The following is a 19,713-nucleotide window of genomic DNA, read 5'->3' as shown; positions in this document are numbered from 1 at the left end:
TGTGCCAGTGCAATTATTTTAGAAAGTACCAGGTTTCCATTTTAATTGGTGCCTGGTTTATTTGTCTCTTAAGACATTTGGTTTGGTTTAAAATTTAAATTAAAACTAATACCTGGGCTTCGTCCTGGTTTCAGTAAACCTGCTCATTTTCCCCCTATACCTTAATGTGTTGTTGATTTAACTGCCTGACCAGGCCACAGAATAGGTGTTCCACATGTATGTACGCTTTCATATATTACAGCCCAAGCTCTACAGCCAGAGCAGAGTGAGAGCCATTCCAGAAGGAGCAGTGGGCTCACAACTCTGGATGCAATTCGGGCAGAAGGCCCCTGCTCACCCACACACTGGATTTGGGCTGACTTTTAATAGAAAAACAACCAAAGAAGAGGGAGACACACACTCAACTCCCTGAAACTGTAACTCCTCAGGTGCTACTTGGGCCTTTCTTCCAGAACCTGCGAGTGGGCTTGCTCCCAGAACCTGCGAGTGGGCTTGCTCAGCTCCCAGCCACATTCGGAAGAGAGGGGAGTGCAGTCTGAGGGCTGGCATGCCCTCTGCCTGATCAGCGCTGAAACATGCTGCCGGCATTAACAGGCACACGCAAATGATGTGATATGTGTGCTCTTAGTTTCTATTTTAACATAACCAGCAATTTAGTGGTTAATTAGCAATTGGCTGTCCACCAATATGCAAATGAATGACAAGCAAAGACCCTCTGCATCTGTAATTATTTTGCTGATTTACAAGCCACTTTCCTCTCAGTGTAGGTTTTCTGTGGTGTGCATTCATGCATCAGGGATTTCATTATTTTTAGAAGCATACTCAGTGCATTTTTATGGTTTAATATCTTCAGGCTTCAGTAATTACAGTATTATGGGTATATGTATATATATGCATATACATGTATATGTGTATGTATATGTATATGTATATGTATATGTATATGTATATGTATATGTATATACACTGTCTGTTTTCCTTGTTTGGAATTTTTTTCTTTCCTTTTTATAAAGAGTGTAGAGTAAGATTTTGTCAAGGGGCTGAAACCCAAATTGCAGAGAGGGTCAGAGCGCAAGATTAAAAGATGTATGTTTCTTCCCCTGCCAAATCCTTATCTGGAATCAGACGAGTCTTGTAATATTTGATTTTTCTCCCAAGCAGCTCTGGTGAGTCGAGCCACGATCAGCGTTATCCATCTGCCTACTTTGGAATAGGCTGTTTTACTATTTGGAGGTTGAAACGCTTTACGTTTTTGCCAGCCCATTAAGAAAGGCTCTTACGTTAAATTAAGTCAATTAATAAATGGAGACACATTAAGCAATCAATTTTGTCAGCCGATCTCCCCAGCATTATGTATGGTTGGCTGTAATCACAAGATAAATGCAATGTGCTGATCTATGGTAATGTTCAATAATACATTCTCCGCCAGGCTCAATTCATCAGGGAGTTTCAGTAGGGGAGGCATTTGTTATTGGCTGTCTCTGCACCTCAAGGATAACACTTCTGTCCTTTTGATTGGCCGCCTCACTGCTGCAAGATTCTAACCATCTTGTTTTGATGATGAATATGAAGGCTCGCTGAGCCGGTCTGGAGCGGAGTGTCTCAGCCGCTGCGCTCCTTCCAGAGCCCAAGGACTTAACAGCCACGTCGCTGCCTTCCTGTGCCAACGACCCCCCAAAAGTTGTGATGCTTTTCTTTACCCAGTGCTTTGGAGCTGTGTTAGATCTCATCCACCTCCGCTTTCAGCACTACAAGGCTAAACGGGTGTTCGCCGCCGCTGGCCAACTTGTCTGCGTCGTAAACCCCACGCACAACCTGAAGGTGAGCTGCTCTCTGTGGTTTTATATTCACGCTGCTAGGGTTCAAGTCCTTTCTCCTCCCGCGCGTGCACCGAGTGACCCTCCCGCGCGTGCACGGAGCTCCTGGCTAAGGCTGTTTCGCTGGGGCCAGGACCGTGTTTGGGACTCAGAGGCTGACTCGCTCCTTCTGGCTCTCTAGGTGGCTTGGTGCTTTCCCCGCTGACTGGCCAGAACAGCTGGAGTGATGGTCTAGTTTCTTTCCCCCAAGCGTCAGCCCAAGAGTTTGGTGGGGGTCAGAAGTGGAGGTTGGCGGAGGCAGGGATTAGGGGGCGTCCCCGCCCCTCTGTCTCAGAAATTTGTAGGCAAATGTTCAGTAGACAGGGTTGAAAAGTTACCCAGATTGCAGCCTGTCCCATGTGTTTGCAAAAGCAGGCAAGCACATGGGTTTTGGAAGCCCCCTCGGGCTGCCACTGAAGTAACGGGGCAGAAACACCGGACAGGGACCTGGAGTTGGTAAGGGGGCGGGGGGGGGGGGGGGCGGGGGCGGGCTCTGTTTTCCTTGTGCTCAGACTCGGCTTGAGTGAGTGAGCATAGGTGTGAATGAGAGAGAGAGAAGAGAGAGGTCAGGAGTTTGTGTTTGCTTCCTGTGAGCTAGATACCTCACCCCACCCCGCTCCCCGCCCCCTGGCACCGAGGACTGGAGGAGGCAGATTCGCTTCAGTTGTACAATAATGAAACCGGCTCCGAGCTGCTGTCTGAGTCACCGCAGGCGGCTGCGGGTGCTGTGCTGCCTGCGGCCGCCCGGCTGCGCGTCTGGCGCCGCTGCCTCTGCATTTGTGCCTTCAGGTCAATGCTCTTTAGAAGAACAGCCAAAATATGGGATTCTGGAGGACCGCACCACGTCCCGGCCAAGAATGACGGGGAAATGAATCAAGAGCCACTAGCTGGGAAGACTGGAAAGCAGAGCAGTAGTGGGGGGGGGGGGTGCGGGCGGGCGGGGCGGGGGTGCGGGCGGGTAGCTGAACTCCCGAAATATGAAACAGCCATCATGACTCCGTGCTAAAATAAATGATGGACTCATTGGGAGTTGTCCTCACTATACCCAGGGCTGAGAGAGAGGGGGAAGGGCACGTCTGTAGGAAGAATGTGCTGGAATAATCTCTATGAGGACAGATCTGTTATTCTGACCACTGACTGATCTTGTGCAGGAGGGGAGTTGCTTGTTGCTCATCACTTTATAAACTCCTAGAAAGAGTTAAACTCTTCTCGGTCAGATCACTACAGGGCAACGCTGGTGGGTGCCTCCAACACCCGCCCCCCAATATCTGCAAGTCCCTAGGAGGGACAGCTGCCTGGAGCCCCTGGGGCCAGTCCTGGCGTTTTGCAGTACCCAAGCTGTGGCTAACACCATCTCACGCAACCTCTCCCTCTCTTGTCCCCGTGCGGCTCTCTCACTCTCTCCTCATTTCACTATTTCTTTTATGGCTTAGTTGTATAAATGAGAACTCACCACTAGTCACCCTTGGCCAAGCAAGTGTATGGTGTACATATTAAAATGTGATTCTGAATTCCATTTCATGGCCACTTTTGAGAGCACATTCAAACTCCCATTATTTTGTCACTTTACATTAGTTAGTTCCCTGTGGCAAGACATTTTGTTTACTCCTGTTTTGCATTTCAATATATTTGAAAATTGTTTATGAGATTTAGCTTTCCGAAAGTTTGGATTTCTGTGGCTCGTTGCCTACTGCTGCTGATGGAGGAGCAGAGGGCGCTCAGATCTTGGTGTGGGGTGGGTACAGTGCATTTGCGTATATTTTTCAGTGATGTGTGCCCGGATATAGACAAGTAGTTCTGCTGCCTGCGTCCAGGAGTCCAGAGTCAGGTTGGAGGCCATGGGTCAGCTCTGATGAGCTGTGTGGCCTCAAGACTCAACCTCTCTGAACCTTTCAAGATGAATGTACAGATTCCTATCCTGCCTCCTCCATGGCTCTGTGCGGCTGAAAAGAGACACTAAAGGTGGATGTGCTTTATAACACTCTCCTTCAAAGAAATTATGTTATTGCACATAATATGTAGGGATTCATCGGGAACTTCAAAAGTTGTCACTTAAAGCCTTTAGCCGACTTAGAAACGCTATAAGCAGTAACATAAAAATAGGGGATATATGCTTTGAGAGGCTACTTTCCATGGTTCACTTTTTCAAATACATTCTCATTTGGCTTTCCACGTTCCATAAAAAACTATTTAAGAGATTGGCTCAGATGAGCTTCACTGCAGGTAAGCAAAGCAAGTTGAGTGCTGCTAATGCAACCAGAGGGTGCAGCAGAGCAAACGAGATTCACAGAGGCCGTGCCAGGCAGAGGCACCTCTGCAGCCCAGGCTGCCTCTGTGGAGATGCAGGTAACACCTTGTGCTCATCCACGATCCAGGTGGTGCGTCAGGTGCATATTACCTGCTTCTCAAACCTGAGGTTTAACAGTCATTTGCAGAGCTTTTAAAGGACCAATTCCACAGGCGCATTGCTGCTCCCATCACTTATATTAAAAAATACATAAAACCTCAAAAGAAAAGTGCTCCTTATAAGCATTAATTTCCATAGACAGACCACAGAAATATGCCTAGGATATAATAAGCTCTCATCCAAATGGGGAAAAATTCTTTCAAAGAAAAAAAAGCTGTGGCAATGTTAACCCAGAATAGCTATTGATCTGTGGTGCTTCCCCACACTCTGTAGGACACGCTGGTACCTGGGTTGATGACTAAGGACACAGGGACTGCAACCTCACTTTCAATGTTCTAGGTGGCACGCAGCTACCTAAGAGGGCTGGGAAAACTGTGTTTTTGGCTTTGCTTTTTTTTGTGGAAACATTTTTGCCCTTCGTCCTTTCCTGGGATTTCCTGATAATGCTGGCAATATTTTAGGGCCTGAGGCGAGTGCTGAGTTATAATCAAAATTCATTTTCTGAGCAGAGAAAATTGTGTATTTATCATGTTTGTATAGGTCACCTTCATTCTCAATCTTATTATGGCAATTACTTAAGTAACCTGGGATTCCTTCGAAGCTAATATCTTTCCTTCTAAATGGAAGGCAGAAGACTTCCCAGGAATGCAGACACCCTGGTTAAAGTCATTTAGCCCCTTAATCCCATCCTAATTAAAAGAGATGTTTAGTGTAGCTGGCCTGGAATATGAGGGGTCTTTGCTTTAAGCAAGTCCCAGGCAGGGGAAGGATTTATAACAGAGCTGTCTCTGTGGAGTGCAAATGACACTGCTTGTCTGTCTCTGCCTGTAGGGAGGGCTCCTTGCACAGGCGATGCCCCCACTTCTCCTTCCTACGCTCTGAAAGTGACCAAGGCCAAGAAGCCAGTGTTCTTGGCTGGTGGCCCTCTGCTTCTTCATTCACAGAGGTTACTGAAGTGCAGCCAGCGGCCGGGGCTGGCTCCAGTGAGGGCTCTGATCCTGGTCTGGATCCATCACTCCTTTCTCCCTCATGTCTTTTTCTTGTTTCCAAATCCAAAGTGCCTTTCTCTCCTAGCTCCTCTCCCATCCACCTTCGCTGCTTCTATAATGCCTGCCCTGGGCACCCCTCTCCCTTCCCCCCATCTCCAGAGGTGCCCTTGGAGGGATAGACTGGACTCGGGCTTCCTGTGGTGCTGAACCTAGACTTCTCCAGGGAAGGATCTGAGGTGGCGGCACAGCCCCTCTGGGGTGGGTGCACAGCCTTCCCAAGCAGATAGTAGCTGAGCTGAGGCCGGCTGGGCAACTTCCTCCTCTTACCCACAGCCCCTGATAAACCAGTTCCTGAAAGAAGGCTAGTCAGACGCTTTCTGAGAAACTTGCAAGAGGCCCTTGTTAGTGTCAGCATCATTGCTGAGACCCCCGGTGTCCTCCCCAGCTTCCAGATGCGAGGGCTTAACCTCCCCACCTCTACCTCTTCTATTCAGCCTCCCCAGAGCTCTTCTCTATTGTAACCTGTTAACCTTGGGTTTACCCACACGCACACACAATAGTGGGAGGGGCATGGGACAGTAATGACTTTTTTTTTTTTTTTTTTTTTTTTTTTTTTTTTTTTTACCCCCAACCTCCCCCCCACACACACTCATGCTCCCATCCCCCTGTTGTCCATGTCCATTGGTATGGCTTATATACATGTATACAAGTCCTTCGGTTGATCTCTTCCCCTTACCCCCGCCCTCCCCTACTTTCCTTCTGGGGATTGATAGCCTGATTGCTGTTTCTCAGTCTTTGAGTCTGTCCCTTTTCATCAGTACCACATGATCTCACTCATTTGTGGATTATAGGGACAGTAATGACTTTAAGTGCCTGACAGATACTAAATAGAAACTTAGGGCATTTTTAGTACCATTATTTGAAGCAATCACATGCCTTTCATTCTAAGACCAACCTATGTGGGTGAAGTATGTTGAGTGACGGTGGGGATGGATGTGGGGTCAGGGGGAGGTGCATGGAGGAGGAGGAGGATCATCGAAGGAGGGAGCCAAGAAGAAAAGTGTGGCAAAGCCAAACATTGCCCCTACTTTTATGGAATAATCTTCGGGAATCCCATGGGCCTTGGGGCTTTCACTAACTCTGCTTGATACAGCACCGCAGGCAGCCAAATGAGAGCTGAAGACCTGAGCATTGTTTTTAGAAATTTAGAGGCGGCCTTTGGAGTGTTCAGCCTGAATATCTTATTAAAGCAGTTAAAGGCTCTGACAAGTTTGTTTAATCCTGTAGTTACTCAGTTCTTATTGACATAGCCACCTCTGAGGGTCCCATTCTGAGTTCTCTAGGAATAATACCACCTTCCTTCTGCTGTCCAGGCTTGAGCCTCCTCACAGCTCATTAGCACCTTCCAGGGCAGGAAGGATAAGGAAGAGGCAGGAGCCAGTGGTGCTCACTCCAGGAGCTTAACTCTAAAGCCTTCCCCTGCAGCCTCTTCCAGCCCTTTGGTTTCTGTGAATATTGTATGATATCCTACTCTGTGGGCACAGAGCAGTCATGGGGCTTTTCTGGTTAATAGTAATTGCAAATGAGACTCTTGAGTCACATAACTGGATGCCCTGAGTCCCGTGCAGTCATTTGGTGACTGCTAATAATGGAGTTGCAGAGAAGGCTGAAGCTGGCCCTAAGATGAGGTGAGTTGATTACCTCTGTACCACATTTATCCAGCACCCCAAAGCAATTTCTTAAATTAAATTCATTGGGGTGACATTGGTCAGCATGAACATATAGGTTTCAGGTAGAGGTTTCTATGTTACAAGATCTGTATATTGTACCATGTGCTCATGACCCAAAGTCAAATGCTCTCCTGTCACCTTATATTAGAACCTCCTTTCTTTGTTTTCGTGGCTTGGCCACATGAATAATGCTGCAATGAACATAGGGATGTATATATAATTAGGAATACATGATTCTGAGGTTTTTTTGGGTATATTCCCAGGAGAGAGATTGCTGGCTCATATGGTAGTTCTATTCTTAATTTTTTGAGGAATCACCAGACTGCTTTCCATAGTGGTTGTACCAGTCTACATTCCCACCAGCAGTGGATGAGGGTTCCCTTTTTCTACAATCTCTCCAACACTTGTCATTGCATGATTTGTTGATAATGGCCATTCTAACAGGTGTGAGGTGGTATCTCATTGTAGTTTTGATTTGCATTTCCCTAATTGCCAGTGAGGTTGAACATCTTTTCATTTATCTGTTGGCTGTTCCTATATCTTCTTGGGACAGGTCCTCTGCACACATTTTTTTTGTGCAGTTGTTTTTATTTTATTGATTAAGGTATCACATATGTGTCCCTATCCCCCTTTCCCACCCCCCACTCCTGCCCACTTTTTGATTAGGTTGTTTGTTTGGTTGGTTGGTGTTGAGTTTTTTGAGTTCTTATACATTTTGGAAATTAAACCTTTGTCGGAGCTACTGTTTGCAAATATCATTTCCCATCTGGTTGGCTGCTTTTTTGTTTTGTTGTCAGTTTCTTTTGCTGTGCAGAAAGAAGCTTTTTAGTTTGATATAGTTCTATTCATTTATTTTTGCCTTTACTTCCCTTATCTTTGGGGTCAAGTTCATAAAAGGTCTCTGCAATCAAGGTCCATAAGTTTGGTACCTATATTTTCTTCTATGTAATTTACTGTTTTGAGTCTTATATTTAGGTCTTTGATCCATTTTGAATTAATTTTTGTACATTGGGGATAAACTGTAATCCAGTTTCATTCATTTACATGTGGCTTTCCAGTTTTTCTAGCACCATGTATTGAAGAGATTATCTTTACTCCATTGTGTGTTTCTGGCTCTTTTGTCGAAAATTATCTGTCCATATAAATATGGTTTTACATCTGGGCTCTCTATTCTGTTCCATTGCTCTGTGTGTCCGTTTCTCTGCCAATACCATGCTGTTCTGATTATCATAGCTCTGTAGTATAATTTGAAGTGAAGTAGCGTGATAACTTCAAATTTGTTCTTTTTTTCTCAGGATTGCTTTGGCTATTTGGGGTCCTTTGTGGTTCCATACAAATCTGATGATTTCTCATTTTATTTCTTTAAAAATGACATTGGGATTTTGATGAGGATTACATTCCCAAAGCAAATTTTATGGAACTCCTTTAACCATGGTCCCTCAAGCTTCAGGGACTGTTTGGAAGAAATTAGAAAGCAGATACTGAGAGCTTTCTTTGAAATGCACAGAGAGATCAGAGTTATTTGGATGGCTTCCTTGGGATGAGGCTGAATATTTTTCTAGCAATTAACAGTGAGAAAAAAATTTAACTGTCTGGGAATATATTTTACTCTTAGTAAAGTCATCTTGTCTCAACCAGCTGTGTTCCCCAAAGGGAAAACTTGACCTATTTAGACACTGATGTCACACGGAAGGGGTCAATCTAGAGAATGGAGACCTGTCCTCCTATGAGGGTCTGCAGCTTAGGGAATGATGGGGAGAATGTCAGAACTGGGGGGTTAAATCGTATTTTACAGTCGAGGGAATTGAGTCCAGAGAGAGGAAGTGACTGGTGTTAATCTCCTATGGCTGCTATAACAAATTACCACAAACCAAGTTGCTTCAAAATTAGAGAAACATATTCTCCCACAGTTCAGGAGGCTAGCAGTCCAAAATCAAGGTGACAACAGGGCCACTCTCCCTCCAAGGCTCCAGGGAGGAGCCTGCTCCTCACCTCATCCAGCGTCCGGTGGCTCCATTGTTCTTTGTCTTGTAGACACAGCACGCCACTCTCTGTCTCTGTGGTAGCATTGCCTTCTTCTCTTCTCTGTGTGTCTGTCTCTTAAGAATACATGTGATTGCATTTAGGGCCTACCTGGATACTCTAGGATAAACTTCTCCTCTCAAGAATCTTAATGTAGTCACACCTTTAGTCATATAAAATAATATTCACTCTTGCCATATAAGGTAGTACGCACATGTTCCAGACATTAAGATATGATCCATTGTTTTGGAGGGCCACCATTCAGCCCAGGACTTTTGCAAAGTTAACTTATTTCCTGACAGAATTGGAACCAAAATTTAGGCCTCCGAGTGACAGACCTACATTCCCTGCACTGTCCTGGAATGCCTTCAGATCAGCCCTAACTAGATGGCCCTGCATTGGTACATTCTGTGGAAGCAAAAAATCACAGGAACTCTTCTGGTGCCCCATCATCAGTCTGCCCTGGGCCAGCAGGATGACCCCATGGCTGTACCCCACACTCAACCATTTCCCTTTCACCAGACCCACATTTTCTTAGCAAATTGGAACCTCTACATTATCATCCCCCCTTATTTCTCCACCTTTCCCATAAATCTTTCCTTTTTTTTCAAACTCTTTTAAAAATAATACAATTTACATGGATGCATACACACCATATATTGAAAATCAAATAATAACCAGATACATAGTGTCAAAAGCATAGTGTTTTATATTTTCCCATGGTGTATATTTTATTTATTTATTTTAATTTTATTTTTCAAATACAGTTGACATTCAATATTATTTATATTATATGGTAGTTTCATCTATCTTGGTGCAGATTTTCTAAACCCACTAGCTTAACAGGGAGGGAAGCAGTGGGTGGAGGGCAAAACCGGGGCTCTGGGAGAGGCTGTCCTGAATTCCAGTCCAGGCTGTGCCACCTGCTGCTGATGTGTGACTTTGAACAAATGACTCGGCCTCTCAGAGGCTATATGTCCTCATCTATAAAAAGGAGACAATAATGCCCACATTTTATGGTGGCTGTGAAAATTAAACGAGCTCACATAAGGAAAATGTCTGCCATAGAGGAAAGTCTGTAAAGAGCAGTTATTGTCAACCAGGTCATTACAATAAAAGCGGCTCCTCAGAAGCTGGTGTCCACTCCCCAGGATCCCCGCTGGCTGTCTTTCTCTGCCGCCTGCCTCCTTCTCTGTGAGCCCCAGTGCTTGCTGTTCCGTGGTATGTAAATTGCCCTTGGCCTTGAAGAGAATTTTGAATAGAACATTGTCTTACCTTACATAAAAGTTGGATTTGTCCTTAATGCTAAATTTCAAAGAAAACTCTAAACTCTGCTTGGGTTCTGAGTCCAGCAGTCCATTGGGTCTCAGGAGAACAGGGTGTCTATGTTGGGACAGCAGCTGAAGAGTGGAGTCCCCTGTCATTCACAGGCAGGAGCCAGCCAGGCAGATCAGTCCCCTTCCCCACCCAGCCTGAAACTTGTCCCTCATGACTTATGCATGATTTCTTTTCATTAGCAGCAGCTGAGTGAGCACACCGGCAGGACTCTGTGAGGGGGCTCTGATCTGGAGGCTGTGGATCTGAGGCCCAGTGACACCACTGCGATTCAGCGGGGAGGGTGGAGGTTGGTGGGCAAAAACCACACGCTCCCTGGAAGACTGAATATTTCTTTCTACCCTTCAGTTCTTTCTACCTTGAGAAGTAGCTTTGATCTGAGTGGGGTGGAAATGAAACAGGCACCAGTGCTCAATGGAGGCTGCAGTCCTTAGAATTGAAGGAGGCTGAGAAAGACACCCTGATCTTTCTGGGCCAAGAAAATTCCTGGATCCCACTATCATCAGAGAATTTTACAAAGTCCCAGGTTAGGCCATGGGCCTGAGTCCCCTGCACTCCAATCTGAGTTGTTTCTACACGCATTCACACACACACACACACACACACACCCACACCCACACACACACACACTTTATGGTAATTCTGAGAAGCCAACCTCTTTGGACCCAAAGTGATCTCCAAATAGTAGTGCAAGATCACGGGATGCTAAGCCCGGTGGAGGGGAGAACCTGGTCCCCAGCACTGAGGAAGAAAGACTAGGGATGAACAAGAAGACCCTTCTCCTCCACCCAGTCTGTGATGGTTCACTCCAGTCTCAGGACAGAGGCAAGGGAGAAAGTAGGCCTGGAAAAGAAGAGCACCATTCTAGCTAAAGCTCGAGTATGGGTGGTGGAGTCAGACAGATCTGGGTTTGAATCCAATGCTGTCATGTTCCTTGAGTAATGCCTTTGACCTCCTTGAGCCTGCACTTCTTCACCTGTAAAATGATTGTTGTGAAGATGAAATAATGTGTGAAGTCACCAAAGTCAAGTGCTTAGCATTGCACCTAGCACATAATAAATACTCCATAAATGGTCACCACCATTGCTATTAAGTGGAGTCCCTTAGAGATATTACCTGATGCACAAGATGTGGCCATGGTTCTTTAGCCCCGGTTGTATGGGTAACCAAATTTTTCCTCTTCTAACTGGGTGTTAGGGACAAGGGAGGGAACAGATCTGTTGAGTGACCATGATTTTGAAACATATATGTTCAAGCTAAGATAACCGGAGTGATGCTCTAGTTCTAGGTTGTATTCTAACAGATGCAGTCCAAAGGGATGAATCGACTTGCCCAAGGTCACAGTGATGAGGGGCAGAATCCATTGTTTCATCTGTACCACCACACTGCCGGGGGGTGGGGCATTGGTTAGGGACACTGCCTTTATAACATGACCCATGGCAGTGCTAGACATCTTCACTGGGGGTCCTTGTGCCCAGGAACTTGCCAGAGTATAAACCAGTGGGGTAACAGTGGGCATTCAAAAGACAAATATTCCTTGTGTCTCTAGTGCTGGCAGAGATAGGGATGCGGCTCCAAGTGCAGTTACCAAAGCCACAAAGCTAAAACCCCAGACTTTTGAATAACAGGATGGATCAAGTTCTGCTACAAATGCTACATTTTTTTCTTGAGCATGGGCCCAGGATGAAAGAGCCATCAGAAAATGGATTTGAAACTATCCTATGGTTTTTAGCCAAAGAACAAGGTCCTTGTGTGTAATTCAGAAGTGTGGTCTACTGGAAATGTCAGTTTTCCTTGCAAGATGCTGTATCTCAATCATTTATTGGTCCTGTAATGTATATTTAATCACACATCCATGATTAGTAGGGAGCTGTGTGCTGCAGGGCTGTCTCCAGCTACAGCATCAGGAACTCCAGCCAGGAAAGAGTGGCCTGTGGACAGGATAGGGCGGGCCTCCCAGGACAAAACCAGAGAGTGTCCTCTATGGAGGAGAAAAACCATTGCAGATGGTATTTGGAGAAAGAAGATGGGGTTAGCTTGGCATTTGCAAGGTCCCACAGAGATGGAACCAATGCAGATCAATAATAAGATTTTAAAAGGCTGGCCAGCAGGTCTAGCCATCTGCCCAGCTTTGTAGACAGTCCCTCAGCCCCTCAGCTTTAACTTCTACAACCTGGTCAAGGATGTGCTGGGAAGTCTGAGGCAAGCAGCCACTCAGAACCTCAGGCTCCCTTTCTACAAAAAGGAGTATATTGTGACTTATACTAAGGTAAGCTGAAGCTGACTACACATCCTGAAACACTCCAACAATAGTTTTCTAGTGTCTCAGTTATGCACACAATAATAATAATGATGATAAGAACAACTGCAAAATGACTACTCTTTACTGAAAGGCATGCTATGTGCAGGAACTGTGTTAAATGCTATGCATTTGACTCCCACTAGGAAGTGGTATATTATTTTCATTCCCCATTATACAGAATATCACAGCAGCTCAATGTCACGCAGCTCTTTGTGGCAGAATCTTTTAAATTAAAATTCTGTGCTTTTAAGCACGTATTGCTAGGTCATCCCTTAGTGTTCTCTTCTCACAACAAACAAGTGAGCCAACTTGCTTGGCTATAGGTCTAATATTGAGTGTATTATACTAGTATTTCATTTTAAAATACCGATCTGGGATTCTGACTTATTCACCCTTGTGTGTATATATACATCAAACACACACTAGATGCTCCAGCTGCTGGTGGATGACCCTGGGAGGCATGTTCTAGGCTTCTCTGAGCTGCCTGTGAAAGCAAGCCCTGTGGTCTACAGGGGGGACTCTGTTCTCTCCTCCTGCTACCTGGAATCACCTCCCAAATAAGTCCTACATCCAAGTCCTTATCTCAGTCTCCCTGGGGGAACCAAATGAAGACTACATCTGTGTGTTTTATTAGCCAGTGTTTATGGAGAACTTGCTAAGTGCCAAGTGCTGTGCTAAGTAATTTACCTGAATTAATTGCCTGTTTAAAAAATCCTCAGAACCATGCCATCAGTCTATCCCCACATTACTCAGGAGGAAGCTGAGGCGTAGAGAGATTAGGTCATTTCTGCAAAGATCCATCCAGTGAGTGGTGGTTTTTAACCTCTATCTTACGCTGTCTCTCCCTCTTCATCACAGGATTGGTTATCTAGAAGCTTCTACAAAGAGCCCAACTGTCCAAATTCAGGCTCAATAAAAATTATGATTTGCATACAATACTTGACAGAAATCTTTGCAACAACTTTACCTAAATGCTCAACTCAAAATTATCCTGCAGAAAAGGAAATTTGTAACCTATGACTTTTTCAAAAAATGGGTTACATGGTTTGACAGGTGGACAGACCCTCTGAAACTAGCAGTGACTCCAAATCTGGGGCGGGTGATTGACTTGTTTCTCGATGACAATGGGAGCTCGCTGAGGACATCAGAAATGCAAACCCTCTCTGAGCATTGGAACAGGATTAAACAGGTCACTTTTTCTTTGAGAAAAGAAAAAAAAGAAAGAAATCTTTTCATACTAAAGCAAAAATGTGCTTTAAGAGAACATGGCTCTTACCATGTCACACCTGTTCTCTGAGAGATGCATAGGCGTTTGAAATTTCCCTTCTCATTAGCAGCCATACTTTTGTGTAAATTAATTTTTTAAAGCAAAGAGGAAAACATTTGATGACTATTTTCTACCTAATTTAATTCAGCCTCTAGTAAATCCTTCGCCTAATGCCCTTCAAACATTTTCTCTTTCCAAAACTGCTGTGGGAAGAACTGAGTGAGAGAGGCGTCAAGGTGAGAGGGGAGCTTATTGGAGGAAAGTGGAACGATGTTTGTGAGGTTTGTTTCCAGTTGTGCAAGCTGGAGAAATTCAGAGACATCAGAGAATGTCTAAACACTTAGCCAGGAGCTGTGGAGGGAAGTCACCAAAGTAAAGCCTGGAGTTAAGACTCATCCAGCAGTCCTGACATCTGGAAAACATCACACAGAGCTGCAGAGGGCTCACAGGGGACACTGAAGTGGAAGGAATGAAAGGAGTTCTGTGAGGGAAGTACCTCAGACATGGGTAATGTTCCATCACCATCATTCCCAGTCTCCCACAACACCTGCTCATCCCAGTGCCCCTGGGTGTTGGCATGGAGAGCAACAGGGCAGGCTCTGGCACCATGGGCACCTCTGCTGTGCCCGTGCTCTGCCTGGCATTCCCACAAGAAGGAGAGCTGATGAGCACATTAAGAAGCTGCCTCATTGAAGCCAAAGTGATACATCTGTTTATGGTAATTAAATAAATGCCAATTGGACTCTTCTCAGTGTGCTTACTGAAGCAAGTGCCAGATACACAGGGCTCTCCAAGAATCCGAGGGAAATTAGAAGCAGAAAGGAGAGCTCCCAGGCACTTACTAACCAAACATTGAAAATACTTGGCAGAGGAAGTGTTCTCAGAACCAAGAGGCTAAGCTTTTATCTGCAGTCTGGCCCAGTCCCGTGCAGTCTGGAACAGTCCTTTGACCTTGGCTTCTCTGTCTGTCAGATGAGAAGGTGACTCTGCTGTCTGCCTCTCTCTGAGGTGACCTTGGTGTGCAGCGATGGGTCTTTACCACTGGCCTTATCTACGTGCTGCCTCTTTTCAAAAGGGGTTTGAGGCAGTTTACAACAAATGATGGACTGACAAGGTAAACAAAATGGAAGTAAAATGGAGAATGTAAGTAGATTAGTTGTATAGGTGTAACCCATTTATCGTGGGTGACAGAAATTTAACACAAAAGTGAAACTCCATGTATGTGCTTTAAACACCTCTCAGTGTACTGGGAAGATCATGACCTTTGGGCTGAAATGTGGCTTCAAATTTAGTTGTATTTATAAGTCCGTGACCCTTGACAAGTTACTTAACCATTCTGAGCTTCATTTTCTTTGTCTATATTAAGACAGATAATGTGGAGTTAAGGAGGCATAAATGTGACAAATACAGTATATGCAAAAGCACCTAGACCAGTGCCAGGCATATAGTAGGGCCCTTGTAAATACTGATTTCTTTCTTTTTTTTTTTTTTATCACTCCTTCCCTTCTTCTCTCTGCTTTCATTTTTCTTTTCATTTGTTTTCCATCTTAAATAAAAAGTCTTCAGAAAACACCTCTGACATTATTTGATTAGTGGGTTAGAGGGGAATCTCTGGGTATGAGAAAGAGTTTGAAATTATGAAAGACGCTTTGCCAAAGAGGACATAGAGAGGGCCAATAGACATATGGAAAGATGCTCAAAGTCAGTAATCATCACAAAAATACACATTTAAAACACAGTGAACCCTGGCCAGTGTTACTCAGTAGGTGGGAGTGTTGTCCTGTACATTGAAAGGACATGGGTTTGATTCCCTGTCAGGGCACATACCTAGGTTGTGAGCTCAGTCCCCAGTTGGAGTGCATACAGGAGGCAACCAATTGATGTTTCTTCCTCCCATCAATGTTTCTCTCCTTCTTTTTCTCTGTCTCTCTTCCTTCCTCTCTCCAAAATCAATAAACATATCCTCGGATGAGGATTAAAAGAAGAACAAAACCACAATGAGATATCATCTCACACCTGTCAGAATGGCTATTATCAATAAATCACAAACAAGTTTTGGCAAGGATGTGGAGAAAAGGGTACCCTCATGCACTGTTGGTGGGAATGAAGATTGGTGCAGTCACCATGGAAAATAGTATAGTGCTTTCTCAAAAAATAAAAAATGTAACTGCCTTATGACCCAGAAATTCTACTTCTAGGAATATACCTGAAGAAACCCGAAACACTGAATCCAAAGACATATGCACTCCTATGTTCATTGCAGCGTTATTTACAACTAGACGCCCAGTACACAGATTCGTGCATCAGTGGGGTCCCTCGTCCTGGCCTGCACCCTCTCGCAATCCGGGACTCCTTGGGGGATGTCATACTGCCAGTTTCAGCCCAATCCTCACAGGCCAGGCCAAGGGACCCCACGGGTGCACGAATCCATTCACCGGGCCTCTGGTATGCTTATAAGATCTTTGGTTAGTCTCTTCCCGCCCTTCCCCCTTCCCTCTGAGATTTATCAGTCTGTTTCATGTTTCCATGCCTGTGCGTTAAGCATCTTCCCCCTTGGTTGTCAGTGTGCATCGTAGCTACTGGTCGAACAGTCAGATGGTTGGGTGGTTGCTTAGGCTTTTATATAGATAGATAGCCAAGATTTGGAAGCAGCCCAAGTGCCCATCAGTAGATGAATGAGTAATAAAGCTGTGGTACATTTACACAATTGAATACTACACAGCTGTAAAAAAGAAAGAAATCTTATTCCTTGCAGGATGGATCTGGAGAGTATTAAGCTAAGCAAAATAAGCCAGTCAAAGAAAGACAAGTATCACATGATCTCACTTATATGTGGAATCTAACAAACAGAATAGAAACAAACTCATAGGTACAAAAAACAGGCTGACAGCTGTCAGAGGGGAAGGGAGTTGGAGGTTGGATGGAAAAGGTGAAGGGATTAAGTAAAAAAAAAAAAAATCAAACCTCATAGACACAGTTAACAGTATGGCGATTACCAGAGGGAAACAGGGGTGGGGGAGGTAGAAGAGGGTAAAGCGAAGATAGATGGTGATGGAAGGAGACTTGACTTGGGGTAGTGAGCACACAATACAATATACAGATGATGCATTATAGAATTGTACCCTTAAAATCTATAATATTTTATTAACCAATGTGATCCCAATTAATGTTATAATTTTTTAAAAGAAAATAAATATGACAAATGCAATTTCCTCTTACTCTCTAAGGTCACATGGGTATGTCCAAGCAGGCAGGATGTGGTGTCTGCAAAGTAGCCACTGGCAACTGGTTGGCATTAGGGACAGGCATCAGTAGGAAGCAGCCCACGTGGTCTCAGCTGTGAATCCTGTCTTAATAACCTCTTTTGTGTGAGAATCAGCCCTCCTCATTCTGCCTCACTGATCTCTTTATAGATTTAATCACATCCTTCGGACTCTTTCTCTCTATGCAGTTATTCGTATACTAGAGGCCCAGTGCACGAAATTCATGTGTGGGTACAGTCCCTAGGCCTGGCCTGTGATCAGGGCCATCTTCCCAGCTGCCTGCAGCCAGCCCCGTCCCCCACCGCCACCCACTTCCAGTTCCCCATTTGCCATTGGGTGATTTGTGCCTGACAGCTGGGGAAAGGGACTGAGAGGTCGGTTGTTCCCGCCCGCTTGCCGGCCTCACCCCCACCGCGGGTGGCGATCGGGTGATCAGAGCAAGAGGTGGTGAGTGATCAGAGCTAGAGGCGCCTCATAGTGAGTGGTCCAGCAGTCATTCTGGTCATTCTGCCATTAGGGTCAATTTGCATATTACCCTTTTATTATGTAGGACTAGAGGCCTGGTGCACAAAATTCATGCACAGGGAGGGGGGGGCGGTCCTTCAGCCTGTCTTGCACCCTCTCACAATCTGGGACTCTTGCCTGCCAGCCTTCCTGATTGCCCCTAACCACTCTGCCTGCCTGATTGCCCCACTGCTCACCTGCCTGCCTGATTGCCCCTAACTGCTCACCTACCTACCTGATCACGCCTAACAGCCTCTGCCTCGTCCCCGCCACCACAGCTTCATCCGGAAGGACGTCTAGAATGATGTCTGGAAGGTCATTTGGCTATCCGATCTAATTAGCATATTACACTTTTATTATTATAGATAGTTGCCTTGCTCCAAACTGTAAGGACCTGCTTGTCACAGAGATAGAAAAGTTTTAATTTTTACTCTTGATTATAGCAATTAACTAACAGATGGCCACCAAAAAGGTGACTTACCAAAGGGTGCATAGCAAACTGTGCTGTTAAGTCCTCTTCTGCGAAAATGTGCATGTTGTGCATTGTATCTGCCTGGCTACATAAAAGAGTGAAGCTTCTGTCTGTCTTTGCAATCATATGAGCAAATTGTCTGAGACCCCAGCCCAGTCTGGTTTGGTGCTCACAGAATAATAGAGGTCTTTTTTTTTTCTTTGCTCCATTGGTGGAGATTTCCTAGAAGTTGCAGGATATCTTCCTTTTAATTTTTCCTCAACCCTCTGACTTTACTTATGTCTCTCACTTTTGCTTTCCCCCCATCCTCCACCCACAACAGTAACTTTCTCCAGGCTCACTTTTAAAAATATATATATATTTTATTGATTTTTTACAGAGAGGAAGGGAGAGGAATAGTGAGTTAGAAACACCGATGAGAGAGAAACATTGATCAGCTGCCTCCTGCACACCTCCTACTGGGGATGTGCCTGCAACCAAGGTACATGCCCTTGACTGGAATTGAACCTGGGACCCCTCAGTCCACAGGCCAATGCTCTATCCACTGAGCCAAACTGGTTAGGGCTCCAGGCTCACTTTGCTCCAGTGTCTAGAGGAGATCATGCAACGAGTCTGCCACCAGACTACGATTCCCAGCATTCCTGGTGCTTCCTGCACTCTGGGCTTCCACTTCCAGTCCAGGGGCTGACACCAGAACTACAATTCCCAGAATTCTTGGTGCTTGCCACACTGTGGGTTTCCACTTCTGGTCCAGGGGCTGCAGAAACCAAAAGGACTGGGAACTCCAGCCACGTTCTGTCTGCTGGGCTTCTGTCCGCTGGGCTGGGGGCGTGCCGTGAGCTACGCAGCAACAGCTCGGAGCATGCCTCCAGCCCAGCAGCCCCCCTCCCTCCGCTGTCAGGTGCAGGACATTGGCCACTATGGGCGCCACCATCTTTGTCATGGAGTGATGGTTAATTTGCATATTACTCTTTCATTAGATTATATAGAGGCCTGGTATACTGGTAGGGGCTGACTGGCCTGCCCTGAAGGGGGCCCAGAATCGGGGTGGGGGGTCCTTACTAGGGAGTGGGGCTGGCCTGGGCAAGGGGCCACTGGCAGTTTGCAGGCCAGCCATGCCCCGGATCAGGGTTGGGGTCCCTGCTGGGGGGCGGGGCTGGCCTGGGCTTGGGGCTACCAAGGGTTTGCAGGACAGCCACGCCCCCATCATGGTGGGGGTCCCCTCTGGGGGCCAGGGCCGACCTGGGCAAGGGGCTGCCAGTAGTTTTCAGGCCAGCCATGCCCCTGGCTTTGTCAGGAAGAACATCCAGAATGACGTCCAGAAGACATATGGTCTATCTGGTCTAATTAGAATAATACCCTTTTATTAGTATAGCCTAGAGGCCTGGTACACAAAATTCGTGCACTCAGGGGGTCCCTCAGCCTGGCCTGCACCCTCTTGCAGTCGGGAGCCCTTAAGGGATGTCCATCAGTCGGACATCCTTAGTGTTGCCGCGGAGGTGGGAAAGACTCCCACCACCACCACTGTGGTCGCCAGCCGTGAGCCCAGCTCAGGGCTTCTGGCTG

General features: G+C 45.8%; 1 protein-coding gene across 1 annotated transcript in view; it reads left to right on the top strand.

Moving 5' to 3' along the window:
* The first annotated feature begins 1,686 nt into the window (after window positions 1-1,686).
* SIAH3 (siah E3 ubiquitin protein ligase family member 3) overlaps window positions 1,687-19,713 on the top strand; it is an 82,231-nt gene continuing 64,204 nt past the window's right edge. The window contains exon 1 of the mRNA XM_036298916.1: window positions 1,687-1,821. Coding sequence (XP_036154809.1) covers window positions 1,687-1,821 — 135 coding nt within the window. The remainder of the gene's footprint in view (window positions 1,822-19,713) is intronic.

Source organism: Myotis myotis, unplaced genomic scaffold (genome assembly GCF_014108235.1).
Source record: "Myotis myotis isolate mMyoMyo1 unplaced genomic scaffold, mMyoMyo1.p scaffold_m19_p_3, whole genome shotgun sequence".
NCBI lineage: Eukaryota > Metazoa > Chordata > Mammalia > Chiroptera > Vespertilionidae > Myotis > Myotis myotis.
This window is presented reverse-complemented; position numbering and strand designations above follow the sequence as displayed.